This window comes from Salvelinus fontinalis, chromosome 21, assembly GCF_029448725.1.
Source record: "Salvelinus fontinalis isolate EN_2023a chromosome 21, ASM2944872v1, whole genome shotgun sequence".
In the NCBI taxonomy this organism is placed as follows: domain Eukaryota; kingdom Metazoa; phylum Chordata; class Actinopteri; order Salmoniformes; family Salmonidae; genus Salvelinus; species Salvelinus fontinalis.
In genome coordinates, this window is record NC_074685.1 from 34,862,106 (window position 1) to 34,884,214 (window position 22,109).

General features: G+C 43.1%; 1 protein-coding gene across 1 annotated transcript; it reads right to left on the reverse strand.

Moving 5' to 3' along the window:
* Positions 1-359: 359 nt before the first annotated feature.
* On the reverse strand, positions 360-20,929 carry LOC129818774 (LIM/homeobox protein Lhx5). Its single transcript, XM_055875007.1, has 5 exons — positions 19,634-20,929; positions 17,096-17,319; positions 15,111-15,388; positions 2,613-2,778; positions 360-901 (listed from the first exon to the last, which is right to left on the reverse strand). Exons 1-5 carry the CDS (start codon positions 19,804-19,806, stop codon positions 555-557), a joined length of 1,188 nt encoding a protein of 395 aa, XP_055730982.1. The 5' UTR covers positions 19,807-20,929; the 3' UTR covers positions 360-554.
* Between the last annotated feature and the right edge of the window lie 1,180 nt (positions 20,930-22,109).

The following is a 22,109-nucleotide window of genomic DNA, read 5'->3' on the forward strand; positions in this document are numbered from 1 at the left end:
AAAAACCAAGACAGTTCTGAAACCAAAAAATAAAATACATCAAACGTCCCTTTTGGCTTGTATTCTTTCTGGATCTCTCTCTTCAATATCAAGTGTCCTTAGTCTCCAGCAATGGATACCTCCACTGCTTCTCGGAGTGAGAGGGGAAGATATGGGGGCGAGAGGAACCGCCTAAGCATGTTTTCTTTTCTTTTCAATCCCAGTTCATGGTTCCCAGAGGTGTACCATGTGTATTTCTACTACAATCCAGGGCTGAATGGGGTGGCGAATAGTACCACAAAGTTCATATTTTTCCAGCAAAACCGACCTTCCCGGATCCTCAGTCCTTCACGTATGTGAAGGTTCAGAGTCGAGGGGGGGGGGGGGGGGGGGGACATTCCATCAATTCAGCAAGCCAGTTCAAAATCCCAATGAACAAATACATAAACGGCACTTTTCAATTCATAATAACTCATTCATAACGTCTTCAAATTCATCTCCTGAATTGACTGGGAAGTTCACACCCACCCCACCCCCCAAACCCTGATCCCAGATCCAGACGCCCCCCCTCTAGTCTACCAGACGGTGGTCTCTCCCATCTCCTGTCCGGGGTGGGACATGGGGGCGCTGTAGCTAGAGTTACTAGCCAGGGAGAAGGGTGGGCTGGGCCCTCCTCCATACACCTCCCCAGGGACGGGCTGCAGGGAGCTGGGCAGGCCGGGCTCGGGGCTGGGGGTATCTGCATGGGAGATCATGTCTGTGAACCTCTGGTCATCAGAGGGGTGGTGGGCTGACACAGAGCCCTCCATGGCACCTCCATGGATATAGGGGGATTCTGCTGGAGACTGAGCCTGAGAGGAGGGAGGGCCGTGGGGGAAGAAGTCATAGTTTCCCCCTCCTCCGTAGTAGTCGCCCTGGTACTCTGTGGGGGGGTGGGGGGGGGGTGGAGATACGATTATTCAAATAGAAAACAAATCATCTAATTCATTGTGCAGCACACAGACAAAACAATCTATATAGCTACATTCAAAATCACTGAAATGGAATTTCACACACTTTTACAAAACGGACCTGCATAAAGACTCAAGTAACATTTCAAGGAGGGGAGGAGAATGGTTTAGTTCCCTGTTATAGCTGAAAAGTGAAAGAGCAAAACACAGCTAAACTTCTAACATTCACCCGGGAACTCCTTTTTTGTCCCACATTTATACAATTTTGAGTCCTGACACATCCGTTTGTGAGTTCATTTGAAGGGTTTTTCTTATTTTATTGTTCAAAGCGCCTAAACTTTTAAAAGGAAATGAAAATCACACTTTCGAGTCTACATTTCAGTTATACGCCACACACTTTAGCTTTAAGTGTGAGCGGGTTCTTATTTCAGTACTACAGAGGGAAAGAGCAAAAATAACTAAGCAAACACAAATTCAATAATGTCTTGTTTAGTGTACGGTTTGATGTTAAACAACCATTCTTACTAATCCAACCCAAATCAACAATCTGGGAAGCACACACGTTGTTTCAAGATCAGCTAAATGTAGTCAGACAGACAATCAACATTTCATCATGCTTTGTTCCTAACTTGACAAAGAAACGTTTCCCCTCTACATAACTAAATCAGCAGCGCGCCAACCTTATGTTACAAATTGTCCTAATGAGGGGAAGGATAAATCCACTTTCAATGCAACGAAATCCACATTTTCTTCAACAATAAACAAGCTAATTATTGAGTCGCACAAACAGAACCTTGCTAGCTACGACAGACCTTGAGAATCAACCTGCTCCTGGGGCGGCCGGGGGAAGGAACGGGGAGGGGCAGAGAGAGACACACATGTGTACGCATGCACACGCATAGACACACACACACACACACACACACACACACACACACACACACACACACACACACACGTGCACGCACACACACACACAGCCTCCTCTCTAAGCAGCAGCAGTAGTAGAGGAACAGAAGGATGGAAGGAGTAGCCCTGCTAATACAGTAGAGCAGGCTCCCCGGCTCCACCAAGGCACAAAAGGGTGTGAAAAGAGGCATGCTGAGAACGGAGGGAGCCAGAAGCAAGAGATTAAGGTTTTGTTCTCCTCTCCCCTCCCTACCTCCCTCCCCGTTCTATCCTTCAAGGCTCCCTTTTATTAGTGTGGATGGAGGCTGCTATGGTCCAGTGTATGACTGATTCCTCAGCAACATCTCTCTTCAGCTTTGTACTACTGGGATAATCAACTGACAAATGCTTTTGTTTTTAGAATTCTGTGGTTGTTCACTTCAGCCCATTCCGGAATGCTCTATGTCTTGATTTCAACATTTGACTTTTCTATATTTCAGAATTGTCTATGTTGTTCCAGTAGGCCACTTGACGAGCAGTCAACACCCTTGTCTCCCTGCAGTTTAGACAGAGCTGGGCAGCACAGATGCGAGCAATGACCTGACGAAAACCATGTCACTAAAATCTTCACCAGAGATCACTTGTGAGCTTTAACAGTGAGCGGTGCGTAGCGACAGGTGACGGCGTTACTACGCATTGCACAGTCCTCAACCGAGTCCTCGTGCTATCTGACGTAAGGCAATTGACGGCGAGTGTATTTCAACACTATATAATCAAACAGTGAGTGTATCTTACCTGTGTAGTATCCATAGGCCCCAGGCCCCAGTATGTCTGGGTCCTCCAGTCGTCCTCCCAGGGGCCTCATCCTCCGGGGCCCTCTGAAGAAGGCGTGCCGCCGGGCCCCCAAAGCACTCAGCTGCTTCATCCTCCTCTCCTTAGACCGACGGTTCTGGAACCATACCTATAGAGAAAGAGATAGTAAGTTATCAGATCACATCACGTCTATAAGGACCTAGGACCCAGAGAAGCATCTAAGATTGTTATCAGATCAAAGTAAGTGAAACTATTTTAATGATGGACGGAGAAAAAAAACTGTTGTTTATACTGCATTTTTACACAAGCTTGTCAAGCACACAGAGTGTCGCAATCAAAGTCATATCTAATCTAACTTCATTTCTAGTCCATTACTTGTCTACAATGGACAGTAACGATCACCAGATGTATTCATTATCCATTTCACATTAAGTGTTACAACACAAAAAGCAAATGGAAAAACTACAAGGTAGTTAAAATGACAAGGCCCACACCTAATCATCATCTAAATCAAATCACCATCAAATTAAATCCACCTTCATTTCAGACCTTCATTGTTTTTGTCCATTTTTACTTTGTTCATTTCACAGACTTGGAGTGCTATTTAACTGGGCTTGTTATGCTCATACAGGAGTTTGAATTCTGTAGTGTAATGAGTATTGCTAGCTACAACAGATTAAATTAATTTTGGACAAGGGATCTGTGGGAAAAGTTTAGGGATTGCAATACAATGTAATGTTAATCATTCACAGTGTGTGTTCTTAGCTCTTGGATGTGCCAAATGCATTTCACAGGGACTGTACAACATCAATGATACATTTTTTTCAACTCAATTCTTCTTGTACTCCTCAAAATGTTTCTTTTGAACATAATGCACTGTAATTTTAAGATTTAAAACTACAGAATCTTCTCTCTGCCCAAAGGCAAAATGTGTAGAGTTGCAGGAAATTGGCTGATAAAACTGCAAAATGTTCACTTTGATGACAAGAGGGAGGCCTTTAAAATGTTTTCCAGTGCACCGAACTTGATTAGTTCGGCCATGCACCACAGAAGTCATAGTAAAACTGCGTGTCAGCTTTTTGTATCGCACTGTAAAGTAGGAGTTGTGTTCTGATATTATGACCGGTCGGTCCCTGATGAGTTTTCTATCTCAAAAGTCGTCCCAGATGCTCTGCCACAACATTTAAAAATATATATATATATATTATTTTTGCTGTCTTGAGACCGGTATAGAAAAGAGCTCTTCTTAGGCACATCGCCTGTAGAAATAACTTAATAGAATTAAAAGGCTCTGCTTAGATATAAGGAATATGGATCATGTGGGGTGGAGGCAGTGGGGGTAAACTAACAAACGTGGATGGACACTGTCTCTACCTCAACGTCCAACCCAGGCACATTCAAATAAGATATTCAGCCTCTCCACTTTGAGGACTATGGCTGTATGTGAGAGGCAGAGTGGAGGTTCACTTCCAACCAGGACTCAAGCGTTAGAGAGACACCATAGTCATCAACAAACACCCAGCCATGTCCAAGAAACAGAAATCACACTGGAGCTGTTTTGTAACCAGTGATATGGATGCCAGTATATGTTGAAATGATCCAATAAAATCAAGGAATCAGTCAGCAACACAAAGGAACACGCACCGAGCAACACATTCATTTCTATAGGTCCCTATTTCCCATGTGCCTCAACAGGCCTCAGTACAACAACACAACTGAGACAGCAGAGACATTAAACACAGTCGTCACTCCTCCTTGGAGTCAAATAAACTGTCTTTGTACAGGAACAAAGGAGAAGAGGAAATATGTCAACATATGGAGGACTTACTTTGCATTCTAAAAACATAACACATTGCTCGTTGTCTCTGCATCGGCGCTGCATAATAATACATGTTAACACCAGCTAGGCTACACCAGAGGCACAATTCCCACTGTGCCGGAGATTAACGAAAAAACACAGAGAAAAACACCTAAAACCACTTAGGCATTCCTCTCCATGCTTTTCCTAGCAAAGACGACACCTGCCTATTGAGAACAATAGTCTAACTGTAGGGTACATTTTGATGGAAATGCTTTCGCTCCCCTTGAGAGAGCGTTGCTTAGGGATTACTACACACACACATACCAGACCTGGGTTCGAATACCGTCTCAGGTATTTCAATACATTTCACAACAAGTATTTAGATTTTTTTAGAAAAAAAAAGTAGTTGAATATTGGAATGTATTTGAAAATACCATTTGGAAAGCATTAGCATGTAATTGCCAGTACTACAAATACATATCCTTGGAAGTATTTGAAAGACAGTATTTTCAACAACAACAAAAAGTATTGGGGCGGCAGGGTAGCCTAGTGGTTAGAGCGTTGGGCTAGTAACCAAAAGGTTGCAAGTTCAAATCCCCGAGCTGACAAGGTACAAATCTGTCGTTCTGCCCCTGAACAAGGCAGTTAACCCACTGTTCCTAGGCCGTCATTGAAAATAAGAGTTTGTTCTTAACTGACTTGCCTAGTTAAATAAAAAAAAAGGTTAAATGTAAGTCGCTCTGGATAAGAGCGTCAGCGAAATGACGTAAATTTATTATTATTTGGGCGTATTTGAAAAAAGTTTTGAATGTACTTATTCGTTCAATTTGAATTACAAAACATATCATTTCACTTTTTAATTCCAAATATGCAGCTTAAGCTTTACATCGGTGCCTCATGAAAGATGACAAGATGCCATGTTACATTTAATAATAAAACAAATGTGAAGTGGCCTGGCGCCAGTGACAAGAAGTTGTGGGAAGCAGTGAATACTGACCTTACCTTGACCCTCAAGAAACTTCGAGGCACAGTGGAGAAGAAGTTGGAGAGGATGGGGGACATCATCTATGAGTACGGGGCAGAAAGCTTTGGAGTGCAAGAGGCAAAAGGCGGGAGAAAGGTTCCAACCCCACCAGTTTCCAGGAGGCAACAAGAAATCAAGCGCCTCGTTTAAGAAAGGAGACAGCTTAAGAAACAGTGGAAGAAGGCCTCGGAAGTGGAAAAGGAGGGCATAGAGGCACTTCAGGCTGACATTAAAACCCGGTTGGCATCCCTCCGTAGAGCAGAGAACCTACGGAAACGCAGAAGGAAGAAAGAACAAACTAGAACTCGATTTTATAAATATCCCTTCAAGTTCCTTAAAAGTCTCTTCATGAAGGAAAAAAGTGGAGCTCTAAAAACAACAAAGAAAGACCTAGAGGAGCACCTGATAACAACAAACTTTGACTCAAAGCGACAAGAACATCTGGCCATCCCATCAGATATCCCACCCATTGAACCCCCGGAACATCATATTGAGACCAGCCCTCCGACATGGAAAGAGGTGGAAAACACAGTTCGATGGGCAAGAACAGCATCAGCCCCGGGGCCAAATGGAGTCCCGTACAAAGTGTATAAGAACGCACCAGACGTCCTGAGGTTCCTCTGGAGGCTTATGAGAACAGCTTGGCAAAAGAAGATAATACCCAAAGTGTGGCGTAGGGCAGGCAGGGTCCTGATCCCTAAGGAGAAGGATGCAGTGAACATCAGCCAATTCCGCCCAATCTCCTTACTGAATGTCGAGGGTAAAATCTTCTTTAGGGTCATTGCCCAGAGGATGGCCGAGTACCTGCAAAGGAATGCATACGTCGATACATCTGTACAGAAGGCAGGAATATCAGGGTTCTCTGGCTGCTTGGAACATTCCAGCATGATCGGGCACCAGATCCAAATGGCCATGGTGGAGAAAAGGGACCTCCATGTAGTCTTCCTCGACCTCGCCATTGCATTTGGCTCTGTGCCCCATGAACTCCTGTGGTCTGCCTTCAGATTTTTCCACATACCGGACACCATCACAACCCTGGTGAAGTCGTACTTCCAGGATCTGCAGTTCTGCTTCACCACCTCAGAGTTCACCACCTCATGGCAGTGCCTGAATGTAGGTATAATGGCGGGATGTACCATTTCCCCATTGGCATTCATAATGTCAATGGAGGTTATCATAAGATCCTCAAAATGGGTTGCTGGTGGACAGCGAGTCGACTCTGGTTTCCGCCTCCCTCCACTCAGAGCCTACATGGACGACATTACAACATTGACCACCACTGTCCCATGCACCAGGAGACTGCTCAGAAAACTCGAGGAGAACATCAGCTGGGCCCGTATGAAGATTAAACCATCCAAGTCACGCAGCATCTCGATTGTGAAGGGAGTACTCTCTGACCTGAAATTCTTCATCGGAGATGACCAAATCCCAACAGTGTCTGAGCAGCCGGTAAAAAGCCTTGGAAGGTGGTATGATGCAAGCCTGAAGGACAAAGACCAGGTGCGACAGCTGCGCAAAGACATCAGTAGTAGCCTACAGTCCATCGACAACACCCAGCTACCTGGAAAGTTAAAGGCCTGATGTCTGCAGTTTGGTCTCCTACCCCGGGTGTTGTGGCCCCTAGCAGTGTATGAGGTTCCAATCTCAACAGTGGAGAAGATGGAAAGAGGAGTCACAGGCTACTTAAAGAAGTGGCTCGGAGTTCCACGATGCCTTACCACCATAGGCCTCTATGGAGATGGTGTCCTCAAGCCGCCCCTCACCAGTCTAACAGAGGAATTCAAGTGTGCAAAAACCAGGCTCCAGATGACACTGAATGAATCTCGAGACCCAGTGGTGAGCAACAACGCGCCGACCTTGGCAACTGGGCACAAACGGAGGCCAGGAAAAGCAGTCCAGGAGGCAACAGCAGCCCTCAGACATGCTGACATTGTGGGTCATGTTCAGCAAGGGAGAGGAGGCCTTGGGCTAACTAGCCGTGCTGCTTGGAGTAAGGCCACTGCACCAGAGCGGCGGAAGATGGTAGTGCAGGAAGTACGCCATCAGGAGGAGGCTGCAAGGTGGGCCAAGGCAGTCTCTCTTGCCAAACAGGGACAGTGGACTCGATGGGACAGTGTGGAGAAGAGGAAGATCAGCTGGAAGGATCTGTGGGCCATGGAAGCAAGGCGGTTGAGCTTTTCCATCAGAGCAACATATGACGTCCTTCCAACACCAGTTAATCTTCACCAATGGTATGGTGAAGATCCGGACTGTGCCCTCTGTTCCATGTCAGCCAACCTCAGGCACATTCTCACAGGGTGTAAAACAAGCCTCACCCAAGGACGCTACACTTGGCGTCACAACCAAGTCCTTAAAAACCTTGCGTCCGCCCTGGAGGACAAGCGAGCTGCCACCAACTCCCTACCACCCCCAGCAGCATCACACCCCTTACGGACGACCTTTGTCCGCGAAGGGGCTAAACCACCGAAGAGAGGCTCTACACCATTAGAGTGAGACCAGCTGCGCTTGGCCCGCGACTGGAAAATGCTAGCTGACATTGGCCGGCAACTTGTGTTTCCTCCGGAGATCGCAACCACCACCCTAAGACCTGACATGGTGCTCTGGTTCCGTTCGCTCAAGAAGTTCTTCATCATTGAGCTCACAGTACCCTGGGAGGACTCAGTAGATGAGGCTTATGAGCGAAAACATCTGCGCTATGCTGCCGAAGCACGGCATCATGGCTGGAACACAGAAGTCTGACCAGTGGAGGTGGGCTGCAGAGGTTTTGTGGCAACATCTACAACCAGACTGCTTAGAGACCTGGGAATTAAGGGCCAGAGCCAGCGTTCGGCAATCAAAGCTGTATCAGAGGCGGCAGAAGGCAGCAGTCAATGGCTCTGGATGAAGAGGAAAGACCCCAGCTGGGCCCCGAAGTGAGAGGGCCAGGAGGTATGCGGTCAACAATGCTTGACTCAGGGAGGAGGACGCCCCTGCCATGCATAGTGCCATGTGATGTTGGCTATTAAGAACAATGCAACTCCTATGACTAATTGGGAATGGGACGCAAGCGTAGGATTGATCACCCTGTCGCTGGCCGCCTTTGGGGAGGGTGTATAGTTTGAAAGGCCGAAACACCCTAGGAACCAAAGGTACACTACTGACGATGCGCTCCCCAAATTTCACCAGTCTCACTGTTCATGAACTCTTGGAAGTGCTTGCACAAAGGATAGTAACATCTCATCCTGTGTTCTTGGAATCTCCTTCTCTCTTTCTTTCTCACTCTCGGAGGACCTGAGCCCTAGGACCATACGTCAGGACTACCGGGCATGATGACTCCTTGCTGTCCCCAGTCCACCTGGCCTTGCTGCTGTTCCAGTTTCAACTGTTCTGCCTGTGGTTATGGAACCCCTACCTGTCCCAGACCTGCTGTTTTCAACTCTTAATGATCGGCTATGAAAAGCCAACTGACATTTATTCCTGATTATTATTTGACCATGCTGGTCATTTATGAACATTTTGAACATCTTGGCCATGTTCTGTTATAATCTCCACCCGGCACAGCCAGAAGAGGACTGGCCACCCCTCATAGCTTGGTTCCTCTTTAGGCGTCTTCCTAGGTTTTGGCCTTTCTAGGGAGTTTTTCCTAGCCACCGTGCTTCTACACCTGCATTGCTTGCTGTTTGGGGTTTTAGGCTGGGTTTCTGTACAGCACTTCGAGATATTAGCTGATGTACGAAGGGCTATATAAAATAAACTTGATTTGATTTTTGATTTGATGTGCGGTGTTGGATATGTGTGACTGTGTTTCTTGCAGAATGTCAGAGGATCAGTAGTTGGTGGAAGATATGGGGTGATGAGGTACTCCTCAAGGTTATTATAGTAAACTAAAACTGAAACTATAACAAACATTTAAAAAGCAAAAACTACACTGAAACTATTATCTTTGATTGCAAAACTAACTAAAATAAAAAACATCAAATAACGTTTAGTTTTAGTTTTTTTAATTCTAAACTTCGGGCTAAAAAAGGTAATGGGTTTTTCAAGCTTTTTCCTAATGGGGTTTTCATGCTTCTGAAACTGGTGGGTTAATGCTGCCAGGAGATGCTGGTTTCAAATAGGACTAGCTTGTGCATCACTATCACTAGCTATCAATAGCTAACAGGGAAGAAATAAGAGGGCAAGCGTGGAGCGTGTGCGTGAACATTGGCGACAGCAAAAGGTAAAGCCCTGTATGGGATTGTCTTGAGTACATTGCTGGAAAGGACAAAAGTAAGTGTATTGTAGTGTCAGCAGCGTGTGTGGAACAGAGATACACTGAACAAAAATATAAATGCAACATGTAGCTGTTCCCATGTTTCATGAGCTGAAATAAATAAAAGGTCATAGAAATTTTCCATACACACAAAAAGCTTATTTCTCTCAAATTATGTGCACAAATTTGTTTACATCCCTGTTAGCAAGCATTTCTCCTTTGACAAGATAATCCATTCACCTGACAAGTGTGGCATATTAAGAATCGGATTAAACAGTATGATCATTACACAGGTGCACCTTGTGCTGGGGACAATAAAAGTCCACTCTAAAATGTACAGTTGGTGAGATCCATTCATCAACCGCCATCACCTCACGTTTCAGCATGATAATGGCCAGTCCCATTTCGCAAGGATCTATACACAATTCCTGGAAGCTGAAAATGTCCCAGTTCTTCCATGGCCTGCATACTCACCAGACATGTCACCCATGGAGCATGTTTGGGATGCTCTGGATCAACGTGTACGAAACTGTGTTCCAGTTCCCTCCAATGTCCAGCAACTTTGCACAGCCGTTGAAGAGGAGTGGAACAACATTTCACAGGACACAATCAAATTTGTCACACCAGATACTGACTGGTTTTCTGATCCACACCCCTACTTTTTTTTTTAAAGCCATCGGTGACCAACAGATGCATATTTGTGATCCCAGTCATGTGAAATCCATAGATTAGGCCCAAATGAACTTATTTAAATTGACTGATTTCCTTATATGAACTGTAGCTCAGTAAAATCATTCAAATTGTCGCATTTATATTGTTGTGCAGTGTAAAAAGGAAAACCCAATCTCAAAGTTAAACTGAACAGCGGCCACAAAGAATCACACAAACCATTTCAGGATTAAGACAACGTGAGACAGCCACCAGCTCTTAGTAGCTGCACGCAAATTGCAACGGTAGGACAATCAACTTTAGCAGTTGGAATGAAAAAGAGCAGAAACATGGCAACTGAATTCAAAGGAGTAAAAAAAAAGAAAGAAGCACTGGTTAGTTTATTGATCCAGTCTGGCACGTCCATGAGACTGTACGATGAGCCAGCCTTCAGAAAGTTCAACCAAACACTTGATCCCAAATTTAGAACTCCTGGCGCTGCTAGAGTAAACGTGTTGATTGCTTTGCAAATGGATACAGCAACCCAGAAAGTGAAGGAGATTCTGAAAGAGGCATAGAAAATAACCCTGTGTGTAGACGGATGGATAAAGAAAGGATTGCCGGCTTTTGCTTCTGTACATATCAACCTGCTTCTATCACCTGCTTCTATCACCCCTCCTCCAAAAAGGCACAGCATGCGCTGCTCAAGCTCCATTGGATTTAGCATCCACACACCAGAGAGGTAATTGACTGGACATTGGAAGCATGGGACATACCAGAGGAGAAGATCCTACTCGTCGTAACTGTCAATGGGGCGAACATAGTCAAGACCATCAAGTTATTACAGAACAGGCAAGTGAATACCCTTGACCAACAACAACCAGAGATGGCCATAGCTTTGAACGGTGCGGCAGAAATGTCTGAATCTGAGTCAGACAACCAATAATTCTATTTTTTAATCTAAGTCACATTAAGATTGATTTATAACTTAAACATAACCAAACCTATGACCTGACCCCTCACCTTATGTATTACTGCCCCCCAGTGGCAAGAAGTAACATTCCACAATAACGCAAACTATAGGCCTCAAGACATAAATGGCTCCTAACCTCCCACACATAGGCTACTTTCTGTCTCTAACACGAAAACTAAAACTGAAACTGAAACGAAATAAAAATGATTTGATAAAATTCGAACTAAATAAAAACGAGTAAATCAAGTCTGAAAACTAACTGAAGCTCAACTGGATGTCCATAGCATCAGAAAGGACATACTCATGCATGGATAGCTTGGTGACAGGCAGTGTGTCAAGCTTGTCTTCATACGCATTGAGAACTGATGTAATAATTTGATTCTGAGAGTTCCACCTTGTTGTTGACAGTAGCTGGTTGCAGCAAATGTTGACTTGCGGTTGTCAGTGGCGTAGAGGAGTTTCACAGGGGCCCCCTGCAGTTTTATAGCTAATCTCATGCTTTTTTAAAAAACATATTTTGCCTTGAGGCTTAAAGAATATTTATCTTATTAATATTAACAAAATATGAAATGTGTATTTTTATAGACAAGTGTCAGATATCACTACATTTAAATTAACAACAATATCCAGAATTTCCAGAATTTCAAATACTTTTTGGGAAATGTTGAAATACGGTATACTTTTGCTCCGAACAAGGGCATTTCCAGGCATAGAGCCGACATGGAAATTAATAATATTGAAAGTATTTAGAGAATTCAAAAAACAAAAAAACAAACATTTGGGGGGTGATGTAACTGTCCACCATCTTGGTTCTGTATACAGTGCCTTCGGAAAGTATTCAGACCCCTTGACTTTTTCCACATTTTGTTACGTTACAGCCTTATTCTAAAATGGATTAAATACAAACATTTCCTCAGATATCTACACACAATACCCCATAATGACAAAGCAAAAATATTTAAGGTCCCACAGTTGGCAATGCATGTCAGAGCAAATACCAAGCCATAAGATCGAAGGACTTGTCCGTAGAGCCCCGAGACAGGATTGTGTCGAGGCACAGATCTGGGGAAGGGTACCAAATAATTTCTGCAGCATTGAAGGTCCCCAAGAACATAGTGGCCTCCATCATTCTTAAATGGAAGAAGTTTGGAACCACCAAGACTCTTCCTAGAGCTGGCCGCCTGGCCAAACTGAGTAATCGGGGGAGAAGGGCCTTGGTAAGGGAGGTGACCAAGGACCTTGACACGGCTCTAGAGTTCGTCTGTGGAGATCGGAGAACCTTCCAGAAGGACAACCATCTCTGCAGAACTCCACCAATCAGGCCTTTATGGTAGAGTGACTCAGTAAAAGGGACATGGAGTTTGCCAGTTGACACCTAAAGACTCTCAGACCATGAGAAACAAAATTCTCTGTTCTGAGGAAACCAAGATTGAACTCTTTGGCCTGAGGAGGAAACCTGGTACCATCCCTACGGTGAAGCATAGTGGTGGCAGCATCATGCCGTGGGGATTTTTTTCAGAGGCAGGGACTGGGAGACTAGTCAGGATCGAGGCAAAGATGAACGGAGCAAAGTACAGAGATATCCTTGATGAAAACCTGCTCTAGAGCTCTCAGGGCCTCAGACTGGGGCGAAGGTTCACCTTCCAACAGGACAGTGACCCTAAGCACACAGCCAAGACAACGCAGGAGTGGCTTTGGGACAAGTCTCTGAATGTGCTTGAGTGATCCAGCCAGAGCCCTGAAAATAGCTGTGCAGCGAATTGACAGAGCTTGAAAGGATCTGCAGAGAGGAATGAGAGAAACTCCCCAAATACAGGTGTGCCAAGCTTGTAGCGTCATACCCAAGAAGACTCAAGGCTGTAATCACTGCCAAAGGTGCTTCAACAAAGTACTTAGTAAAGGGTCTGAATACTTATGTAAATGTAATATATATATATATATATATATATATATATATATATATATATACATCTGCAAAAAAATCAAAACATGTTTTTGTTTTGTCATTATGGGGTATTGTGTGTAGATTGATAAGGGGTGAGAAAACAATTGAATACATTTTAGAATAAGGTTGTAAACGTAACAAAATGTGGAAAAGGTCTAGGGGTCCGAATACTTTCCGAATGCACTGTACAGTATACCACAGTGCATTATGTTGTTGCTAATCAGAGATAAATGGGATCGATTCAGTGTTGTGGAGACATGAAAGTGAGAAGATGCTACAAGGCCTGGTCTGAGAGGAGAGATTGTCTGGCAGTAAACGAGTGAGGACAGAGGAGCGAGGGGGGTGTACGGTATACAGCATGTAAATCTGTGAAATCAGTGGTAATTACTGTAAGCACACAAAAAGCCACATCTCAGCTGGCAGTGACGGTGCTAATCACCCTAACACAGTCTAAACCCAGACACCGAGAGTGTGTGTTTGTGTGTGTGCATGTGTGTGGTTATGACATAAAGGCTAGAGATCTGAGTGTGGTTAGTAGCAGTGAGGATATATTCCACTTCAAGAAGGTAAACAGTAATGTTATTACTCTCTCATTAGCAATGACTATGATCTCACATGTTGTCACAGGCCCATCAGATCTCCCTAACAGGGTTTGAGGTCAATTCAGTTTTAATTTGTCAATTCAGGAAGTGAAAAATCCTGATACTTCCTTGACTGACCAGAACTGCTCATTTAAACCTCTAAATTGTCTTGGTTGGCATGTGCACCTGTTAAAATACAGCTGTTTACAGTATTTGTGTGCAGTGCTGTGGGCTTTTTTTGTAATGACACTATTGTTCAATTATTGGCTGTTAAAAGCATTAACAGTGCATTATATTTCTAAAATGTGAAGGTCTATGGCTACAGAGATGCTACATATTTGAACATGCACATACTGTGCAGGCAATCCGGGTACTATACTTACTTCAATAATAAACGAGAAATCAACAGCAAATACAATATGTCATATTAAGAAACGAATGTCTTCCATCTTTCATTCAAATTCATTCAAATCATAATTTTTCTTTTGCTTTAATTAAAAAACCAAACCTATCAAACAGGAGTCCAAATAGGCTACAATAGACAATAAATAGACTGGTCAAATTGCCAATTTAATGTCTGATTATTCAAAATCTTAAATTGATAAGAGATAAAGAAAACGACAACTCAATCGTAAGAAATAGTAACCTTAATGATATTAATTGATCAGTTGATAGTGCAGAAAAATATTACTAAAAATATCACAAACAAAAAATACGTAATGTAGTTTCTAGACCCAATTCCATTTCCCGGGGAGGGAGGTCCATTAACTCTCGAGCTGATTTTATGGATTTATCAATCAGCATTTCACTTGAACGTGTCTTGTTATTTTTCTCATATTTATTTTTACCAAAGACGTTTTCCCTCCAAAGATAGGTCTACTTCATTCAAATAACTTTTGGCTTCCGGACTGTTAATAACCTACATTGTGTTGTGACATTCTTTTCACTCTCACTTTGTCAAGTACGTCTTTAATTAAATCTCGATCTATTCTAACTAATTCATCACGAATGGTGAATACAGCAGGCAGGCCCATGTTGTCTACACCATGTAGCCTACCAAAACTCAGCAGTGCTCATCAAACAAGCAAAGAGAAAAACCACAGAACGTTATTTCTCAATTTGACCTGAAAACTCAACATTATCAACCCAGAGCTTCTAATCTATTCTATTTGATCGAGTTATGTTCTATTTATATTAGGAATTCTAACTTGTCCAAATAAAAACCAGGCTCTGCATCAACCAGCAATGAATATGCTCAAGTTAGCCTGCTCTCCTACCTGTATAACCCGCATGTTGAGTCCCGTCTCCTGGGCCAACTGTTCCCGAATGTGTCGTGTGGGTTTCGGCGTGGCCACGAAGGCAGCCTTCAGCGTCTCCAGCTGCTTGGCTTTGATGGTGGTCCGCGGGCCTCGCCGCTTCGTGCCCGAATTCTGCTCCTCATTCTCGTTATTGTTCATGTCCTTATCTGAGGACATGGAATTGTCCGTCTCTTTTGTGTCGTCCTGTATCGGGTCCTGGAGGTCCGGCGATAAACTTCTGTCTGTGCATGATGACACTGGGGGACGGGAGAGAATGGAAAGGTTTCAATCGGAGGTGTCATGGGACCTACTACTAGATTATTGCTGTAGCCTATCTAATCACAAATAAACTAGAATATGTGGAACAATGACGCCTCACAAAATACAAATATGGAAGCCCTTTTCACTTCCGTATATATATAATATATATATATACATATATAAAATAGCCTACACTTTGCCAATGTAACCAATATGAAACAGACTAAATACCTGGATTTACAAATTTAAATCTTCACAAATAAAACAGGTGTAACCATCTCGACACTGCCCGCGTGTGACCTAAGCGATCGAGATAATGAAAGAGAAATTATGCATGTAATGTGAAACAAAAAAAGGGGGCTAGGCTGATCCCCAAGGACCCGCTGCGTCGCACGATAACAGCATGTCATTGTCCGAGGGGAGGGCTGTTTGAGCCATTCATCTGACAGGAATTTATAGCGTTGATAAGACTGAGCTATGGTCAGATGCATTCAGCGAAGCGGAGATGCTTTGTTGGGGAACATCATCAAACGCTAGGCTACACATGCCCTATACACGGCCCATTGCGGCGGCGAGAATGTCAGTATGTTCACATTTGCAGCTACAGACACCCAACGAGGGGTCAAATTCAATGTCACGTCTTTCCAGGATACCAATGTTATTCCTCACCTTGTTGATCCAAAGACAAAATCGAATGGCAGTGATGGGAGCCTGAGAACCCCATAAACACAAGCTTTTCTGAAAGTTGTTGACTTGCACATTTTAGTTCCAAACACTCCAAAGTGTAGGCCTAATATTTTAACAATATCAAGGCCATGTTGAATAACGACATTTTAGAGATATTTATTTATTAGGCGAGGAAGTAACTTGCAGCCGAATTCTCCATAGGCTACACATGTTGGACCATGTAGGCCTACGGCACTGCAGCTAAAATGGGAAAGTAAGCTAGAATATAGAATAGAATCCCCAAATTCATATACATCTACAAGACTAGGCTACTTCAGATTGGACGCAGACGATACTCCAACGAATGCAGAGCCAGAGCTAACACGCAGACATGCATGTCCATGGTTTTGAATTACCTGACGGAGGCCTATTGTAGGACTTGATATAGGCCTAGGTTATGGCTCTGGATGAAACAATTTAAATGGCATAGTAACACAATATGATTTCGAATTCATGCATTTTAGTTCGGTAAATCATATGTGAATATGTGGTTTGGGCCTATCCTATTTTAGGAATCCAACAAATACAACCGTGTAGTAGTATTAAGGCGTTTCTCATCGTGCACAAATAGTCTTAATGCTCCACCATTCCCCCGTGTATGGGATGGGATCCCACGTTGAAACGATCAGTAAATAAATACACACAAATTAATCAGTTAACGTAGGTGGCCAAAACAGTCTTCCAAAAAACAACCCGCTTTAAATGATGCTCGTTGCTTTCAAATACAAATGCAGACTATAATATACCGCTTAAATTTTTGAGGGGGGGGGGGGGGGGGGGATAGGCTTAAGCTACTAAGAAAGAAAGGTCCATTATTTTCAGACAACCGTGTAGAATTTTTCCAAGAACAAGACCAACAGACCATTGATATTTTCGTATCCATGCAATAGCCTAACATTAGTAGACCGTCTAGAATGTCTACTGTAGAATGTCTTCTGTAGACGCACTTTTGAAACCCTTAGCTATAATTAGGCTACCTGAATTCAAATTGACTTCCTTGATAGCCCCTGAGCTTAGGTAGTCTTCTTTGCACACAAACTTATTTTCGTCGATGACATAGAGCTCCTCGCCCGTGGACAGCTGCTTGTTGCACACCATGCACGTGAAGCAGTTGAGATGGAACACCTTGCTGCGCGCCTTGCGCACAAGATCGCTGGGAGAGATGCCTTGGAGGCAGCCCGCGCACTTCGTCCCAAACCTCCTGAAAATAAAGGGAGAGAGGAGAGGGGGGTTGATGTGAAATCCCCACGACACAGAAATACATACAAAAAAAATATGAATTTGAGATGGACATTTCATTTAACTGTTCTAACTTTTTTTTTTTTAATAATGTATATGCCTATTAGACATGTAGACCCATAACGAATTTTGCAACTGTGGGCAATGCAGAAGGTTTGGTGCGTAGCCTGTTTTGAAGTGTTTGTTCCAAGAAAATTACGAAATCGCAATGACAAAACACTTACAACAATGACTAAACATATTCTATAGTAGTTATAATGTATTGTTTTTATTTTATACATTTGTTTCATTGTATTACATATTTGCCATGACTGAAGAAGGGGTAGGCTATTTCGAAATAATTTTCGTTAAAATCTAACAGACTACTCTTGATACATAATATAGCCTAAAATGTAGCACCTGCGCTAGACTGAGAAAAAACATAATTCTTGTTTTTAACAATAAACCCACGCAGAACGTATTAGTGACAGTCATCACATTGTGACTACAGAGATATCCGAGGATTAAACGGACTAGGAACATTTTAGCGTGAAATCTCCTGTTAATCCACATTCACCCTCTTCACGTGCAAAAAAAAGCATAGTGGATATACTTGTATTATTTGGATAGACAGGCGACTATATAACAGCCTCACTCAACGTCTCATCGTTTCCGGGGATAAGTCGCCAAGGTAAATCAGTTGAAAATGAAGTGTTTCACTGGAAGAAAAAATATGTGCTACATATAGTGATGGGGAATGGGAAACCTTATTATGTTTTTCTCCCACCATGCATTGTACTTTAGTGTTTCCCTCCGATGTGAAATAAATAGGCCTAATCCACCTCATCACGAGCCAGAAACCTCATCACGCGCCTCTCATGGTGATTTGGTAATCTCTCATCAACATGGCGTCGCCTCAGGACGAAACAAATACAGGAATTGAAAATATTTCAATTATAATACGATTATTGGAGGTAGTGTGTGTTTGAGGGTGTGTGTGGGGGGTGGGAGGACGGGGGCGAGCGATCGAGGCAAGCCCCCTTTATTTTTTATCAGAATCCCTCTCTCTTTCTCTGTCTCTCTCTCCAGCCATTTGCAATAGTATCGCTCCACTGTACCCTTTCACATGCACGGCTCGGCGAGGACACAGCACTACTTACACAACAAATGGCCACATTAGGGTGATTACTGTTTCGCCTGGCTAATTGTTCGGCCATTTAAATCCACGGATGGAAGCCGGCTAATATGATGGTCAAGGCCGTTTGAGGCCAACATCGCCTTCACAAAAGCTTAAATACTGGGCCTCACATGTCATTAAACAATTTGTACAGGAGGGGGAAAAAAGCTGACACATAACTAATTGGTATGATGCTATGAGAGTGCGCGTACACAAACAAGGGCCTACACTTATCACTGAATTACCACTTTGAAGAACTGAGCGGCTGGTGTAGGCCTAATGGTTAAGTTTTAAAATCTATTGGACCAAACAATAGTGGAAACAGAGAGTACAGGTGAGAGGAAAATGCATATTATAAATAGATTTCAACTGCCTCCATGTGCATGGAGAGAAGAGAATTCAGAGAAGTGAATATTCAAGCCGACATAATATTCAACCCCACCAATAATATTGATTTATAAATAAAAGTGATATTATTTGTCATAATAAATATTAGGAATAAAGGTTATGATTCATATTGTCAGAAAACACACTTTGTGTCTCTAAAAAACACCCTCTTCATGTAAAACTCAAGCGGACAAAGAGTGATAACGTGGACATTTCAGGCTATGATTAATTAGTTCTGTCAACATGCTAAATATATTTGTGATATTCAGAGCTCTAGAATGAACTCATAACTTTGAAATTATATACATTTATATAGGCCTAATAATGATAGTATTTTTGTGGTTACAATATTATTTCTGCAAGGCTTGAAATTGAATAATTTGAAGTGACATTCTAAAACAATTCTAATAACTGATAGGCTATCTTGCCTATAGGGGAATTATAGGCCATCATGTGAAGTAGGCCTTGGCGAACCATATCCATTTCCACGAAACAATGTGTAGGCCTACAGAATAATATCATGATGGTTAATTCATTATGTGAGTGACGCTATAACGAGCGCTATTTTGATCATTGTGTGACATTCAATCAATTTCAGCATTTTAAGACACTTACTAACAAAAAACAGACAAACAAATATTCAGAAGCAGCAGGGTTATAATTCTCCCTGGTGAGTTCACAGAGTTTTTGGCATACCTGCTTTTTCGCATAAATCACCAATCTGAATCCTTACCTGAAAAAGTCAATTTTACAATAAAGCTTCCCATCACGCGAGAAGCACTTCTCGGTTAAGTTACAGTGGCACTCGCAGCATTGGACGCACTTGGCGTGCCAGGCTCGGTCCAACACGTTGAGCAGGAACCGGTCCAGGATGGGCCTGTCGCACCCCGCGCAGTGGACCATCATCCCACCCGTCTGGAGGATAACGAGGGCCGACCTTCCCACGCGGACTCCGGTGCTGGGTCTGGGGCCACGCGGCTCTCCGCGCAGCAACGTCTTGGCTCCGGGGTTGTGGACAAAGCAGGCGCGAATGTTCTGTCAGGTGGGTGGATGGGTGGGGAGAAGCCCCTCTCCACTACCGTTTAAAGGCAGGCTATAGGCGAACACTCCCCGAAGTTCCTCTACTGTACTCCTGGGTCTGGAAGCCCCTGTCCTGTTCTGTCCTAGCACTTGTCACAATCCAGAATCCAAACGAAAAAATATGAATTTAAAAAGCACCTATAGTCCTCTTCTTCATTGACGGGCTGCGTAAAAATGGACACGTGGAAAGCCTGTTCGTCCCCGCTGTAGAGAATATGTTACATGGGCTGTAGCCTATTATTATTATTATGTTGTTGTTGTTGTCATTTTTTGTTTTTAGGTTCCACTTCTTCGCCTCCGCTCACCTCACGTCGACACTTTTCGCATCACTGTGCCCGGCTCTGCGGGCGCCAGGCGCATCCGTATTCAGATTGGGTGACGCTCTCCTTAATTCCCGTGCCTGGGTGGCCAATCAGGACTCAAGTTGTCATGGTTACCTCTTTAAATAATGGTCGGTAGCCTACCTTCAGGTTGACCCAAAACATAAACCATGCTTGCAGAAATAGGCTAATAAACTTTAACTTTGCGGAGAGGGACATGATATTTTGGCAAACATATCACTCACTGGTCACTTGTTTTGTTACTGCCCTGTTATAGAATGGACCTAAACGGTGTAAATAGGTCTACAATCTGCCATTTTCTATTTGTCAACTGTAGCTCAATGATCAAGCTCTTGGGGTGAATGGATTTTAGGGACAATCCCCACCCGACGCTTCAAGAAATGGAGCACCAGCCGACGAATTACATAGACTAAACTACCTGGGCCATATAAAAAACCAAACATGCATTTTGTCTAATATCACCAATCAACAAGATCTTTCTCTGTTACAATTGGGCCAATTAAGACATGTTATTTAGAGGAAATTCAAGTTTTGATTGGTTTAATTGAATCCCCACAAATTGAAAGCTAAATGAAGCTTCTATAGACACCAAGGCACAAAACAAAAACCTGCGGATCATCTTCCATTTTCTTTCTTCTTTTCACTTCTTCTTCGGTCTTTGACAAGATGACCTAATGGAGTTGATGCCTATTAGCCAACACCTTTCTAAAGCGGCCTACAAAGTGAGGGGGCCGTCTTTACATGACATGATACCCGCCTTAAATGACCCTGAATGGGATGCGATGGGAGTAGCTGAACAAGAGCTAATGCTACAAAACCCTCCCTGCATTATCATCTGTCTCTCCCTCTGTGTGTGTGTGGAGTGGAGGGGACGGGAGGGTAGGGGGACCTAGGCAGGCCCTTTCTCATGCAGAAAGCTATTTACAGGGAAATGCACAGGATTAAGATAGCGGGGCCTCATCAATAGGGAAAGCTGAGTCGCCCGCCGCTTTAACAGAGTAGCCACCAATCGAAGGGAATTTCAATATTTACCCAGATCATCATTTAGTTAGTTGCGGCATTGCAAACATCATGCAGACGCTAATGGTTGTTAGTGGAAATGTGAGGCTGGTTTAAAACTGCGTTTGAGCATTTGTAGTATAGGGCTATAATGAGTTGGTTAAGCAGGTGTTAATTTGGGCCCATTACGCATTCTCATTTAAGATAACGTTTTAATCTGAACAACAACAACCTCATGAACAACATGGATTGGCAACTTTATGCATTCATAATAATATCATTTCAATTGCACATTGTTGCTGTAGGCCAACATAAATAACTAAGAAACGTGTTGTTTATGATAAATGTGAAAATAGCTGCTGCTTTATGGCACCTGCTTTATGGCAAGAAACTGACAATATTTCAAGTTTTACTAAAATACATGACTGTCATATTTGTATGAGTTTGTTTGAGTTTTATAGGCCTATCAATATTGTTATTATTTATCATTCTGTCTAACGAATGATGTATTAATATGTATTATGTATTGTTATTATTTCATCCTACTCCTTAGCATCTTTCACCATTATCACCACCGCCACCATCATCCTAATCAATGTTTTCAACCAAAAAACATACTTGCACGGATAAAACAAGGCCTATAGCAATTAGCTAACCTTACATAGAGCAACAAAAAAACATGTGATAACCAGTGAGGTTGTAGCGCGTGCATGCATGCATCAATTTGGGAGCAGTAGGATTATCCATCCATATCCAACCGTAGATTGTAGAATGTGAAATGGTTGGTAT